General features: G+C 42.2%; 1 protein-coding gene across 2 annotated transcripts in view; it reads right to left on the reverse strand.

Moving 5' to 3' along the window:
• Positions 1–15,802, reverse strand: part of TUSC3 (tumor suppressor candidate 3) — a 489,870-nt gene that overhangs the window by 180,178 nt on the left and 293,890 nt on the right. For both annotated transcript variants that reach the window (XM_069744425.1, XM_069744426.1), the window contains exon 4: positions 8,320–8,460. In XM_069744425.1, the coding sequence (XP_069600526.1) occupies positions 8,320–8,460 (141 nt within the window). The remainder of the gene's footprint in view (positions 1–8,319; positions 8,461–15,802) is intronic.

Here is a 15,802-nt window from a genome sequence, read left to right on the forward strand (position 1 = left end):
TATGCAATTAAATCACAGAGATATGTCACACAAAATACTTAATAAGTAACATTTCCCACATGTCTACTTTACATCAGCACAATTTTGGAACCAAATTTTTTTTTGTTAGGGAGTTATAAGGGTTAAAAGTTGACCAGCAATTTCCCATTTTTACAACACCATTTTTTTTAGGGACCACATCTCATTTGAAGTCATTGTGAGGGGTCTATATAATAGAAAATACCCAAGTGTGACACCATTCTAAAAACTACACCCCTCAAGATGCTCAAAACCACATTCAAGAAGTTTATTAACCCTTCACGTGTTTCACAGGAATTTTTGGAATGTTTAAATAAAAATGAACATTTAACTTTTTTTCACAAAAAAATTACTTCAACTGCAATTTGTTTTATTTTACCAAGGGTAACAGGAAAAATGGACCCCAAAAGTTGTTGTACAATTTGTCCTGAGTACACAGATACCCCATATGTGGGGGTAAACCACTGTTTGGGCGCATGACAGAGCTCGGAAGCGAAGGAGCGCCATTTGACTTTTCAATGCAAAACTGACTGGAATTGAGATGGGACGCCATGTTACGTTTGGAGAGCCACTGATGTGCCTAAACATTGAAACCCCCCACAAGTGACACCATTTTGGAAAGTAGACCCCTAAGGAACGTATCTAGAGGTGTGGAGAGCACTTTGACCCACCAAGTGCTTCACAGAAGTTTATAATGCAGAACCGTAAAAATAAAAAATCATATTTTTTCGCAAAAATTATCTTTTCGCCCCAAATTTTTTATTTTCCCAAGGGTAAGAGAAAAAATTGGCCCCCAAAAGTTGTACAATTTGTCCTGAGTACGCTGATACCCCATATGTGGGGGGTAAACCACTGTTTGGGCGCATGGGAGAGCTCGGAAGGGAAGGAGTGCCGTTTGACTTTTCAATGCAAAATTGACAGGAATTGAGATGGGACACCATGTTGCGTTTGGAGAGCCGCTGATGTGCCTAAACATTGAAACCCCCCACAAGTGACACCATTTTGGAAAGTAGACCCCTAGTGAACTTATCTACATGTGTGGTGAGCACTTTCACCCACCAAGGGCTTCACTTAAGTTTATAATGCTGAGCCGTAAAAATAAAAAAAAAATTTTCCCACAAAAATTATTTTTTAGCCCCCAGTTTTGTATTTTCCCGAGGGTAACAGGAGAAATTGGACCCCAAAAGTTGTTGTCCAATTTGTCCTGAGTACGCTCATACCCCATATGTGGGGGGAAACCACTGTTTGAGCGCATGGCAGAGCTTGGAAGGGAAGGAGCATCATTTGGAATGCAGACTTAAATGGATTGGTCTGCAGGCGTCACATTGCGTTTGCAGAGCCCCTAATGTACCTAAACAGTAGAAACCCCCCACAAGTGACCCCATATTGGAAAGTAGACCCCCCAAGGAACTTATCTAGTTGTGTTGTGAGAACTTTAAGCCCCCAAGTGTTTCATTACAGTGTATAACGCAGAGCCGTGAAAATAAAAAAAAAAAAATTTCCCCCCCAAAATTATTTTTTAGCCCGCAGTTTTGTATTTTCCCAAGGGTAACAGGAGACATTGGACCCCAAAAGTTGTTGTCCAAATTGTCCTGAGTATGCTGATACCCCATATGTGGGGGGGAACCACCGTTTGGGCGCATGGGAGGGCTCGGAAGGGAAGGAGCGCCATTTGGAATGCAGACTTAGATGGAATGGTCTGCAGGCATCACATTGTGTTTGCAGAGCCCCTAATGTACCTAAACAGTAGAAACCCCCCCATGTGACCCCATATTGGAAACTAGACCCCCCAAGTAACTTATCTAGATGTGTTGTGAGAACTTTGAGCCCCAAGTGTTTCAGTACAGTTTATAACGCGGAGCCGTGAAAATAAAAAATATTTTTTCCCACAAAAATTATTTTTTAGCCCCCAGTTTTGTATTTTCCCAAGGGTAACAGGATAAATTGGACCCCAAAAGTTGTTGTCCAATTTGTCCTGAGTACGCTGATACCCCTTATGTTGGGGTAAACCCCTGTTTGGGCACACGGGAGAGCTCGGGAGGGAAGGAGCACTGTTTTACTTTTTCAACACAGAATTGGCTGGCATTGAGATCGGACGCCTTGTTGCGTTTGGAGAGCCCCTGATGTGCCTAAACAGTGGAAACCCCCCAATTATAGCTGAAACCCTAATCCAAACACACCCCTAACCCTAATCCCAATGGTAACCCTAACCACACCTCTAACCCAGACACACCCCTAACCTTAATCCCAACCCTATTCCCAACCGTAAATGTAATCCAAACCCTAACCCTAACTTTAGCCCCAACCCTAACTGTAGCCTTAACCCTAGCCCCAACCCTAACTGTAGCCTTAACCCTAGCCCCAACCCTAACCCTAGCCCTAACCCTATCCCTAACCCTAATGGGAAAATGGAAATAAATACATTTTTTAATTTTTTTAATTTTTCCCTAACTAAGGGGGTGATGAAGGGGGGTTTGATTTACTTTTATAGCGTTTTTTAGCGGATTTTTATGATTGGCAGCCATCACACACTGAAAGACGCTTTTTATTGCGAAAAATATTTTTTGCGTTACCACATTTTGAGAGCTATAATTTTTCCATATTTGAGTCCACAGAGTCATGTGAGGTCTTGTTTTTTTCGGGACGAGTTGACGTTTTTATTGGTATCATTTTCGGACACGTGACATTTTTTGATCGCTTTTTATTCCGATTTTTGTGAGGAAGAATGACCAAAAGCCAGCTATTTATGAATTTCTTTTGGGGGAGGCGTTTATACCGTTCCGCGTTTGGTAAAATTGATTATGCAGTTTTATTCTTCGGGTCAGTACGTTTACAGCGATACCTCATTAATATAATTTTTTTATGTTTTGGTGCTTTTATACGATAAAAACTATTTTCTAGAAAAAAGAATTATTTTTGCATCGCTTTATTCTGAGGACTATAACATTTTTATTTTTTTGCTGATGATGCTGTATGGTGGCTCGTTTTTTGCGGGACAAGATGACGTTTTCAGCGGTACCATGGTTATTTATATTTTTCTTTTTGATCGCGTGTTATTCCACTTTTTATTCCACTTTTTGTTCGGCGGTATGATAATAAAGCGTTGTTTTTTGCCTCTTTTTTTTCTTACGGTGTTTACTGAAGGGGTTAACTAGAGGGACAGTTTTATAGGATGCATCATTATGGACGCGGCGATTCTAAATATGTGTACTTTTATTGTATTGTTTTTTTTAAATTTAGATAAAGAAATGTATTCATGGGAATAATATATATTTTTTTTTTTATATATATATTTTTTTTAACTTTTTTACTTTCTCCCGGGGGGGGGTGGGTGGGAATTAAGGCCCACCCCACATGGACGGAATAGTATGTCCAATGGCAGAAAGGGGTTAAAGACTAAACTTCAGACAGAAAGGCCCAGAAACAAACAGCGACTGAAAACTGTTAGGACTGGCGGAACGCACCAAGACAGATGGTATAGATGCGTTCGCAGTCCGGGGTCCACCGTGCAGGTGAAAACCTGCTGCTAGCAATTAGCAGACTATATGGCGGTACACTAGAGTATACACGCGTGGGTTAACCTCACCCAGCATGAAAGAAGCAATCCTGTTAAGGCACAGGACCGCGGTACCGCACCTAAAGCGCGAGCAAGTAGTCAGCGAACTCAACCCCAACTGGGATTGAAGTCCGATTAGACCCTTGCTGGCGCAACACCGCAACTGGGTGTGAAATGAAACAGAAGAGCTTGCAGTGCCGCACTGACGAACGCCACTAACCACCCAGGCTTCGGTAAGGAAAGCACAGAGGAAGTGCACGGCGCCGTACTGGCGGTCACAGCAACTGGACGCTATAATGTGTGACTAGTGCTGTAGGATAAGTCAGGCGCTAGGTAGCAGCCATACACCTTCCGCGAACAGTCATACTATAGGGTAGGGGTATCCAAGGACGACTTGCACTCACAACATACACACATTAGCAATTGTTTGACAATACTAGCGCATGGCCGTGCGGTCATGCACAGTTTATATAGCAGCAGCACAGGAAGTGGCCACAGCACTTTTGCCCTTCTAGGACCTGCCAAGAGGACCAATGGAATGTGCTGCAGAGCCTGAGCACATGACCCTCGATCTCCAACGGGAGACCTTACGCTGGGCATGCTCAGTACGTGCAGACAAGGACTTAGTCCCAGAGAAGTCCGCTCGCTGCTGACCAGCACAGACTTTAATAGCAGAGACTGGAGAAGCAGCAGTAACTCTCAGAACAGAGTGAGAATGAGCAAGACGCTGGGACCGACGTCCTTGCTGAGCAGACTCCACTGCGGCTGGACAAGAATGGGAGACCGCAGCGGAGGTGGCTCCAGATTCCCCCTGTGCAGAAGCGGGAACTCGACCCCTGACAAAAACCACCGCATTGAAGGCCTGGAAGAGCATCAAAAAGGAGGAAACACAGCGTCTGGAAATGTCCATGAGTTCAAGACTTCAGGCAGTCATTGCCAACAAAGGGATTTCAACCAAGTACTAGAAATGAACATTTTATTTAAAATTATTTAATCTGTCCAATTACTTTTGGTCCCTTTAAAAAACAGGGTGACACATGTTAAGGAGCTGAAACTCCTAAACCCTTCAAAAAATTTTAATGTGGATACCCTGAAATGAAAGCTGAAAGTCTGAACTTCAAATGCATCTGAATTGTTTTGTTTAAAATTCATTGTGGTAATGTCTATAACCAAAATTAGAAAAATGTTGTCTCTGTCCAAATATATATGGACTTAACTGTAGCCTTCTCAGGCACAAAGTGAAAACAAACTGAAAATAAATAGTCCATATAGTACTACGGGTCCGCCCGCTCAAGTCAGGTCAGTGTCTTTAGCAACACACACCAGAGGTTTCCACACCTTCAACCACAGACACTGAATGACACATTTGGCCTCCATTTTATATGCAAACCACGCACCTGGGGTTGGGGTATGTGAGAAGTCATTCCCACCCATCTCTTATGACTGCTCATTAAACCCAGGCCTCTAATGCCCCAAATAACTCTCTCAGCAATATATGTGCTGGAACATGCTTCTAAGCTTACATCACTGCAGCTAATAGCCGCGATGACACATATCTCCCCTCAAGGACTTGTCCAGCGATCATTTTACATATCCTCTTCCTCTGCCCAAAGCTGGAGGGCTTGGCACCTTCTGCCAATAAATAGTGGATCCTTTACAGAGCGGCAGCATTGCCATGCAGTTTCCCTAGCCTATGCACCACATGGAAGTTAAAATCCTGAAGTGCTCGGAACCACCTGCTCACTCGAGCATTGTTCCCTTTTTTCTCCCTCATCCACTTCTGTGGGGCATGGTCGGACACTAGTCTGAACCTCCTGCCTAAGAGATAGTACCTTAGAGAGTCCAACACCCACTTGATGACTAAACATTCCTTCTCCACTATGGAATTATTTTTCTTCCAGGTTGACAACTTCCAGTTAAGTAACATTATGAGGTGCTCTTCCCCGTTCACCTCTTGAGATAAAACAGCACCCAGCCTGACATTCGACATGTCCATCTGGACCACAAATTCCTTGGAGAAATCGAGTGCTACCAGCACCAGCTGCTTACACAGGGCCAGCTTAACTTCCTGGAAGGCCATCTCAGCTTCTAGAGACCACTTAGCCTGCAGCCCCTCACCTGGGTTGAGGGACAGCCACCGATGGCAGAATATGCAAAATATGAACGGTGCCATCCTATGCTGCAGTCCACTGTCTCGATGATCATGGGGCAACGGGAGGCTATGTGACCTGGGGTATGACACCTCCAACAAATTATACTATTGGATGGGGCCTTTGACTCAGACACCTCCTGGGCTCATAGACATCCCACCCCATTTTTGGTGTCTGCCCCCTTTGGGAACCCCAGTATGGGGATGCTCTTCCCCCTTGCTTCCCCCAGGAACTCTCGGCAGCATGGTACCTCTCCACCAGGTTCACTAGGTCATCGGCATTATGGGGATCTCCCAGGGCAACTCAGGATTACACCTGCTTTGGTAGGGAGTGTATTAGCTTGTCCATGAAAACCTTCTCCACCAAATGTGCTGGGGAGGAGGATTCAGGTTGCAACCATTTTTGGACTAGGTGTAGAAGGTCAAACATTTGGGACTGGGGAGGTTTGTCACTTCGATAAGCCCAAAAATGCACCCATTGCGGCTTGAAAGTCAGAGTCGCTCCTAAGTGTGCCAAGATCTCCGCCTTTAACTTGACATATTCTTTTGCGTCCTGCAACACCAAGTCATAATACGTCTTTTGTGGTTCACCTGTTAAATATAGCAACAGAACCTTCGCCCACAGATCCAGAGACAATTTCTCCCGCTCCGCCACCCTTTCAAACACGGTCAGGAACACCTAGACGTCATCAACCGGTGTCATCTTTTGTAATGCCCTTCTTACAGTCTTCCTCATGTGGATTTGGGGTTGTGATGGTTGCCCTGCCACGGATCGCCTTAACTAGGAGTTCCATCTGCTGCCGGTGCTGCTGCTGCTGTTGCCACTGCAGCCGCTGATGTTACTGCTGCCATATCTGTTGCTGCTGGAGATTAGTTGCATAAGTTGCTTTATTAATTCCCACATGTTGTCAGATTTTGCTCCTGCAGCCGCTTTCACCTAGTACATGCGATATCTGTGCGGCAAACACTGTCCTGTGGGATTCGTTCCCGTGCTTCTAGCACCATTTGTAAGAGGATTGTACTCACTCAGCTGCGGGTTTGAGGTAGGTACAGGAAGCTGTTTCATAAGAACATGTCCGGTCAGGTTTATTAGCTTCATAACAAAGATAGCCTTCTCTGGCACAAAGTGAAAACAAACAGAAAAAAAATAATGCATATAGTACTGCAGGTCCAGCCACTCAGGTCAGGCCAGTGTTTTTAGCAACACACACCGGAGGTCTACACACCTCCAGCCACAAACACTGAATGAGACACTCGGCCTCCATTTTATCCGCCGAACCACGCCCCTCATGTTGGGACTTGTGAGCAGTCATTCCCACCCATCTCTTATGACTGCTCGTAAAACCTAGCCCTGGAATGGCCCAAATATCTCTCCCAGTACTATATGTACTGGAGCATGCTTCCGAGCTCACATCATTGCAACTAATAGCCGCAATGACACATATCTCCCCTCAAGGACTCATCTGGCAGCCATCTTTCACCACTTATACAGAATGCTCAGCTTCCTAAGGCCCAGAAGAGCAAGAATAATTGGATGAGACAGCGGTAAGAATTTGCTCTATGAATATAGGATTGAATGCACATGAACCAAGCTATGGCGTGGTGCCATCAGCATAAACTGAAAAGGATGGGGATAGAGTTGGTGTAAGTTTATGTGCACGTCCCAGTCTATCGGCCACAACACTGGTCGCTGGAATGGGAGATGGAGTACCGCCTCTTCCACGACAGCATCTGTGGCTTCTCATTTAATTACCCGGCCTGGTGCAATCATATCATTGCAGTGTGATGCACATGTGACATCGGGCCAGACCAAATAATCGAAAGAAGAGCTGTGTATGCCATTAGGTATGAGGCCATACTGATGCCACCATTCTGCCACAAACCACTGCTGTGGCTGATGGAATGGGACGTACAAGTCATTTCGCACCAACTCTAGATGGAGATACTGTAAAAACCTCTTCACTGTAAACTTATTTTAGATGAATAAAGAGGATGTAGAGAATATTCAGGAAGCTGAGGGCAATTCAATACCAGTGAGCTGTACTGAGCTGAAACTTTCAGGGCACAATGACACTAACCACTTGTTCAATAATCATGCTATAAATGATGCCAATCCCATTCCAAAATATAGGACCAGGCCTAGTGACAACCTTTTGGCATTTCTCTTTATCAGGCAGATTTATATACAAGCAAATAATTAGAGACCTTGGTATACTATTAGTTGACTTTGGAATAACATATATAATGTCTTTGTTATGTCAGAATAAAGTATAATAATATTACTCACCATTATACAACACACAAACTGTACTGTAAAGAAAACTTATTACTACAGTGAAAACCTCTGGAACTTCATTGTACATATAATGATAGCATACACGCATACTGCCGAGGGAGAAATATATATCCACAAAGCAAAATGTCAGGAGCCGAGAGCTATGAGTCACCGGTAGATTCGGGGGAATTATCCTACTAAATAGATGAGGTCTTTTTAAGTAATACAAAGAATACATGATACCAGAAAAAAAATAGAAAATATGAAGAAATAACAGCGAAGATGTATGATGATACTGAGGAGCAAAGTGTATTCACGTACATGAACATCTGTTCTGTCTGCGATCCATTTTGCAAGTTGTTCTGCAGCAAACCCGATACGCTGAAGATCAAATGTATCCGCTCTCTTGGGTTTGCCTTTTGCTGGAAAATGCATGAATGTGGGGGCAGAATTCATATTGAGCTGCAGAAAGGAGGAAAATAATAGTTATTAAACTTGTCGTGTACTAAACACTGTGGTCCTGGAAGACATTTTAGTTCTCGATACATTTACAAGAAAAAGTACATTAACCTTTTGGAATTACCTCTATTTCTGAGGGGATTGCTAATAAAATGTAATATTATTTGTTAAAGGAGGATCTATTGGTTATTAAATTTAAGGGCTCACTTAATTTTTTCTTGCATTGTGCATGCTTACTTTAAGGATGAATACACCTATGCACATACGTTTTTTTAATGTATTTGCTTCTAAATAGTCTTCAATCAAAAATGCACCGGCATTTTTCATCTCCTTTATCTTGCTCAGTGCTTTGGCAAAAATGTTACAAATCAGTCAAAGCTCCTTCATCCGATAACTCTCTCTGCTCTCCTCATTCCAAGAGAGGGGGATGTTGTTCGCAGATTTGCAGTGGACAGGGGAGGAAGCGAGGGCAGAAAATACGGCGCCCTGGATATACATAAATCCCACGTCCAGACAGGAACAGACTGGGGCTGAAATTCAGTCCTGGCATTTGAAATCACACAGGTCCATGTTGTCCCCGTCCCCATAAACCAGATGGGAATATATTACTAATATTACCCTGGATGGAGGAAAGCAAAATTTACTACAAGACCAATATTTCTAATGATACCGGTGGCCTGCCGGGGTAAGTGACGGAATCAGCGACTTTGTGCTCCATCACAACTCTTAACAGTATGGGTGTCGTAAGAACACAGATTCTGCTAACAAAGTATCAGACAAGGCGGCCCACGACCAGAAGGCCCTTCTGGCATTTGCCAGCATTGCCAGTCCAGCCCTTCGTCCAGCCTATACTACTAGACACTGCCAGAGATCACGCTAAAAACTACATATCAAGGAGTCTTAACATCAAATCAGGAATAAAGATTGAAAACTTTAGTACAATTTAAATTTTGAAAGGTAATCACTAACATGTAAAAAACATGTCAAAAAGGTCTGTATAGTCTTTAATGAGTTCAATAAATAAAGAAACATAAGTAGTTCCAAAGGGTTCACTTACTTTGTCTTGTATGAGCACATGTTCAAGAAATGTGGTAAACTATATTTGTAGCCTGGTAGCCATATGCCAACCTGTCACAAACCTTTTCATCAGTAAACTCATTTCACTCACAGGTATTCAGGGAATAATTATAAGTTCAGCATTTCGTGATCCCATAGCAATGTGTGAATCTGACTGACTGACTGACCTGGGGTTTCTCTTAATACAGTGGGAACCGTCTACAAATATGAAAACCGATTGTCATGCCTGATTCCTAGATATTTTTACACTCGTTACTATCCATGCGGACCTTGGACATTCAATAATAAAATTCCACTGACTGGCTCTCAAGATACTAAGGATATAAAAATTCCCATAGAAGCTCTGCAGCTAAGATCTTACATAGTGCTCATGATCAGTTCTGGATCTACTTTTGCTACAGGAAACGGTCTCCACCAAGATGGCGCCTCTGCAGTAATATCTATCGGATCGCCGATACATTCTACTGTGCATGTGCCGCCCACGCCATTTTGAGAGATTTTTTTTTCCTGAATGCATGTATATCACCAAATAAAATAATTACATAGACATTATATATGCGATCATGCTACAACGCCGGCTGAATGTAATTTAAAAAAACAACATATATTCACTATGTAAAAAAAGGGGCAGGTTACTGAGGGATCAGTGGCCTGTCATAAGCCATACAGATGAATATGTCAGCAGAGCACCTCATGAAGACCCCCACAGGCCGCCCCAGCCACGAGAATCTCAATAACTAAAAACTGAAAATAAAGATTAAACAACCACAAGATGGATTTCATCAACCAAGGGATCATTGTAATCAGTATAACCAACCTGACACTGTGTGTAGGTTACTCAGCATAATCCTGCTGACAGGTTTACTTTAAAGAGGTTCTTCAATAAGGAGATGAAATAGCATTCCTGATATAATTCAAACTGCAGCCCGTCCTAGTCATGTGTTGGGCTGCAGACTGAAGATATATAGTTCCTGAGACCTACGTATCACACATACCCAGTCAGCTGGGAGCAGGGCTGTGATATGTGAAGAAATATATCTTTTCCTCGATGAACACAGTTATCTCCAGCTTCATTCTCCTCAATGTTTGTTTTCCAGCTGGGCGCATTCAGTCTCTGCGCACTGCTATAAAGCTGTCAGGAGTACAGAGGATGAAGTTGAAGGTGGAGATCTCGTTGATGAGCACAACATAGGTTAAAACATATTTCTTCACATACCACAGCCATACTATCAGATGCTGATGAAGTATGTAGTCTGTATGATACAGCTTTTGTCAGTTGAAACGCAAATATCTGGAGTTATATGCCTTCTGTCTGCAGTCTGTACTGACACATCAGTAGGTCTGACACGCGACTACAATGGGCTAAAGTTTGAATTATATCAGGGACTCCAATTTATCTCATTCTTGGAGAACCCCCTGTACAAGTCCTCTCTAAAATGTAAAGTGCTATGAAATATGTTGGCGCTATATAAATAAAATTATTACTAATAATTATTATTAACCCCATTAATAAAATTGGTGGATAGTTAAAAAAAATTCTGTCACCCCAAAATGACTATACAAACCAAGCACAGATGCACCTTTGGCATGGCTGAGCAGTCTGGCATTTTCCCATCAACTTGGTTTTCAACCTCCTCTTCCTTGATTGAGAACTCAGATTTTTCAGGAGCCCCGAGATGAGGCTGTAGTAGATGCAAAATAATAAGATGGGAAGGTTCATTGAGCCACTCTACCACATCTGTGCTTTCTTTGAACGGTGATTTTATGCGGACTTTCATCAAGGGTAGATACATCTGTATATATTGGGTTTAAAAACTAGAACCTACAATGAGCAGCCATGTTTTGTGCGTGTACTGGATTGCGTGACTCAACGAAATTTTATGAATAGACTATTGGTATTGAATGACAGACTGTATCCAGCAGCCAATCATATGAAATCTCAGCAACGTACATTTATATTTATAGAGTAACCATCAATTTAATTTTTATTTCCTAATTAATTAGTACACAAGGAAATAAACAACTTTATAATCTACCATATCTGTGAAATCTATTTTTTTTCCCTTCTTCTGGATTGATCTTTCCTTCTCAATTCATGGAATGAAACTGGGGAATCTATATTCGATACATTTTCACATTGGTGAGACAGGAGATGGCAGATGGTGCTTCTAACATTCTATGGAGTGGAGGGGGATGGGCTGGAGAAAGACACAGACATTCTGCAAGTTCTCTTTACAGTCCATAGAAATTTATGAGAACCAACAGTTGCCTCCTATCTCAGTAATGGTAAAATCTGTCTTCAGTCAAGACCGATTTTACCCCTGAATTTGGAAAATTGAGGATCAGTGAAGGAGAAGAGAGAAAGGGAAATTTCTGATAAGATATTACATAGTTACTTTTTTTTTCACATGCATCTCTTGAGCTTTAAAAAAAAAATATAAATGACCGCTACTCTTTAAACATGTGCCTTTACCAGAATTTAACAAAAAATATTCTGTTCCTGTGAATAATATCCAGCTTTCGCACTTCCTGCAGTCATTCCCCATAGGGACAGGCACGGTGGTGCAGAAGGGGGCTTCTGAAGTTCTACATTGGATTAGTGACGGCTGCAGAAAACCCCAGTATACCATGTCCTTCAGCAGAACACGGGATTAGTTACCGTAATCACACTGCGCGCACTTAACTTCTTTGAAACAGAAATGCTCATTTAATGAATTCCCGCGAATTAGCAGAAGAGCCGCTGCACTTTTAGGCAACTACAACATACGCGGACAATAGCACTATACATTTTCACAATAATGATAGAAACCTTGAAAGGCTAGAAATTGAGTTGATATTCAGTCTGAGCAAGTAGAGATAGGAATCTATATTGTTAGAAGAAAAGCCGGGGATGAATAAAGTCTGTTCAGCTTGACACTTCTATTATGAAAGCAGTTATACAATAAGACAAGGCTCTCAACAAACTGCAACAGACAAAATGGAAAAAAAAACTAATTAATGAAATATTGAATGACCAAGTCAAGAGCAGAGAAAAAAAAAAAGACTGTGTCAGATCAGACAATACATATTGTGTGTTATTGTTCTCTTTAGATAAAACATTTTATTAGTAGAGAACTCTGAAAACAGGTGGATCACAGCACATCCCCATACTCGCATTTGATCAGTTGTAATTTGTACGGAAACTTTGCAGAAATTGTTCTCTTTCGCTGCAGAGGGAAAATTAGACTTTACACCGTAGCCACTGAAAATGAAGGGCTATCAGTGTAATGTGTAGATAGGCCCGGTCCTGTGGGGGAAGGGACACTATGTTGTTGCTCTCTGCCCTGGATAATAGATGATGCTTACAAATAAGGGACCTCCCCACTATAAACTTTGAAGTCCTTAATGAGTAACAGCCGTTTTCATTTTTATTTCTTAAATCAATAGTACACGTGAAAATAAGAAACTTTGTAATATATCTTATGAGAGAAAGTTGCTTCTTTTTTCTCCTGGGACAAACATTCATTCTCAAAAAGTAAAATCTGTATTCAGTGAAGACAATTTTTCCCATTAGGCCGGTTTCACACGTCAGTGGCTCCGGTACATGAGGTGACAGTTTCCTCACGTACCGGAGACACTGACTCACGTAGACACATTGAAATCAATGTGTCTCTGCACATGTCAGCGTGTTTTCACGGACCGTGTGTCCGTGTGCAAAACACGGAGACATGTCAGTGTTCGTGGGAGCGCACGGATTACAAAGACCCATTATAGTCAATGGGTCCGTGTAAAACACATACTGCACACGGACGTTGTCCGTGTGCAGTCCGTGTGCCGTGCAGGAGACAGCGCTACAGTAAGCGCTGTCCCCCCAGCGTGGTTCTGAAGCCACCATTCATATGTTCTCTCCAGCAGCGTTCGCTGGAGAGAAGATATGAAAAATCCTTTTTTTTTTTCGTGTTTAAAATAAAGATCCCTGTCCCCTCCCCCCTCCCACCCCCTGTGCGCCCGCCCGCTGATAATAAAATACTCACCCGGCTCCCTCGCAGTTTCCTCTCAGCGCCAGCTTCTCCTGTATGAGCGGTCACGTGGTGCCGCCGAATACAGTCATGAATATGCGGCCCCACCTCCCATAGGGGTGGAGCCGCATATTCATGACTGTAATGGGAGGCACCACGTGACCGCTCATACTGGAGAAGGTGCGGCGCGGAGAGGATGCTTCGAAGGAGCCGGGTGAGTATTTTAGTAACAGCAGGCGGCCGCACAGGGGGTGGGAGGGGGGAGGGGACAGGGATCTTTATTTTAAACACGAGAAAAAAAAAAAAAAGGATTTTTCATAGCTTCTCTCCAGCGAACGCTGCTGGAGAGAAGATATGAATGGCGGCTTCAGCACCAGATGCAGGGGACAGCGCTTAACTCTAGCGCTGTCTCCTGCACGCTCCGTGTGGTACCCAGTCGGCACACGGGTGGCACACGGCTGCCGCACGTGTGCCACACTGATGTTCAAGGTAAGCACACGGACACGGATAATTCCGGTACCAGAATTATCTGGACGTGTGAGACTGGCCTTACAGAGATAGGAGAGAACAGTTACTGTGGATAAAACTCTACGTAGAAGGGAGGCGTTTACAGAATACAGATTTTACCCGAGAATTGAGAATTTTAAGAACGAATGATTGATCCAGGAGGAGAAAGAAGCAGATTTTTGTGATAAGATACATTACAAAGTTGCTTATATTCATGTGTACTATTGATACATTAAAGAAAAATTAAAATGATGGTTATTCCTTAAGCGTATCGATCCTTCCACATAAAACAAGGGTAAAAGAGTCACCTGATTGCCCCCTTACTCTAAAGAATGTTAACCCCTTATTTTTATTTTTTTTATCTGACCATTGTCACTTTATGTAGTAATAACTCTGAAATGTTTCAACATATACCATTGGTTTTGAGATTGTTTTTTTTTTTTTCATGACACATTGTACTTTATGATAATGGTGAATTTAAAATATGTTTTGCTATGCTTATATAAAAATATCAGAAATTTGACACATTTTTTTTTAACCCCTTCATGACCCAGCCTATTTTGACCTTAATGACCTGGCCGTTTTTTGCAATTCTGACCAGTGTCCCTTTATGAGGTAATAACTCAGGAACGCTTCAACGGATCCTAGCGGTTCTGAGATTGTTTTTTCGTGACATATTGGGCTTCATGTTAGTGGTAAATTTAGGTCAATAAATTATGCGTTTATTTGTGATAAAAACGGAAATTTGGCGAAAATTTTGAAAATTTCGCAATTTTCACATTTTGAATTTTTATTCTGTTAAACCAGAGAGTTATGTGACACAAAATAGTTAATAAATAACATTTCCCACATGTCTACTTTACACCAGCACAATTTTGGAAACAAAATTTTTTTTTGCTAGGAAGTTATAAGAGTTAAAATTTGACCAGCGATTTCTCATTTTTACAACGAAATTTACAAAACCATTTTTTTTAGGGACCACCTCACATTTGAAGTCAGTTTGAGGGGTCTATATGGCTGAAAATACCCAAAAGTGACACCATTCTAAAAAATGCACCCCTCAAGGTGCTCAAAACCACATTCAAGAAGTTTTTTAACCCTTCAGGTGCTTCACAGCAGCAGAAGCAACATGGAAGGAAAAAATGAACATTTAACTTTTTAGTCACAAAAATTATCTTTTAGCAACATTTTTTTTATTTTCCCAATGGTACAAGGAGAAACTGAACCACGAAAGTTGTTGTCCAATTTGTCCTGAGTACGCTGATACCTCATATGTGGTGGTAAACCACTGTTTGGGCGCACGGCAGGGCTTGGAAGGGAAGGAGCGCCATTTGACTTTTTGAATGAAAAATTGGCTCCACTCTTTAGCGGACACCATGTCACGTTTGGAGAGCCCCCGTGTGCCTAAAAATTGGAGCTCCCCCACACGTGACCCCATTTTGGAAACTAGACGCCCCAAGGAACTTATCTAGATGCATAGTGAGAACTTTGAACCCCCGGGGGCTTCACAAATTGATCCGTAAAAATGAAAAAGTACTTTTTTTTCACAAAAAAATTCTTTTAGCCTCAATTTTTTTCATTTTCACATGGGTAACAGGATAAAATGGATCCTAAAATTTGTTGGGCAATTTCTCATGAGTACGCCGATACCTCACATGTGGGGGTAAACCACTGTTTGGGCACATGGTAAGGTTCGGAAGGGAAGGAGCGCCATTTGACTTTTTGAATGAAAAATTATCTCCATCGTTAGCGGACACCATGTC

Source organism: Ranitomeya imitator, chromosome 1 (genome assembly GCF_032444005.1).
Source record: "Ranitomeya imitator isolate aRanImi1 chromosome 1, aRanImi1.pri, whole genome shotgun sequence".
Lineage (NCBI taxonomy): Eukaryota > Metazoa > Chordata > Amphibia > Anura > Dendrobatidae > Ranitomeya > Ranitomeya imitator.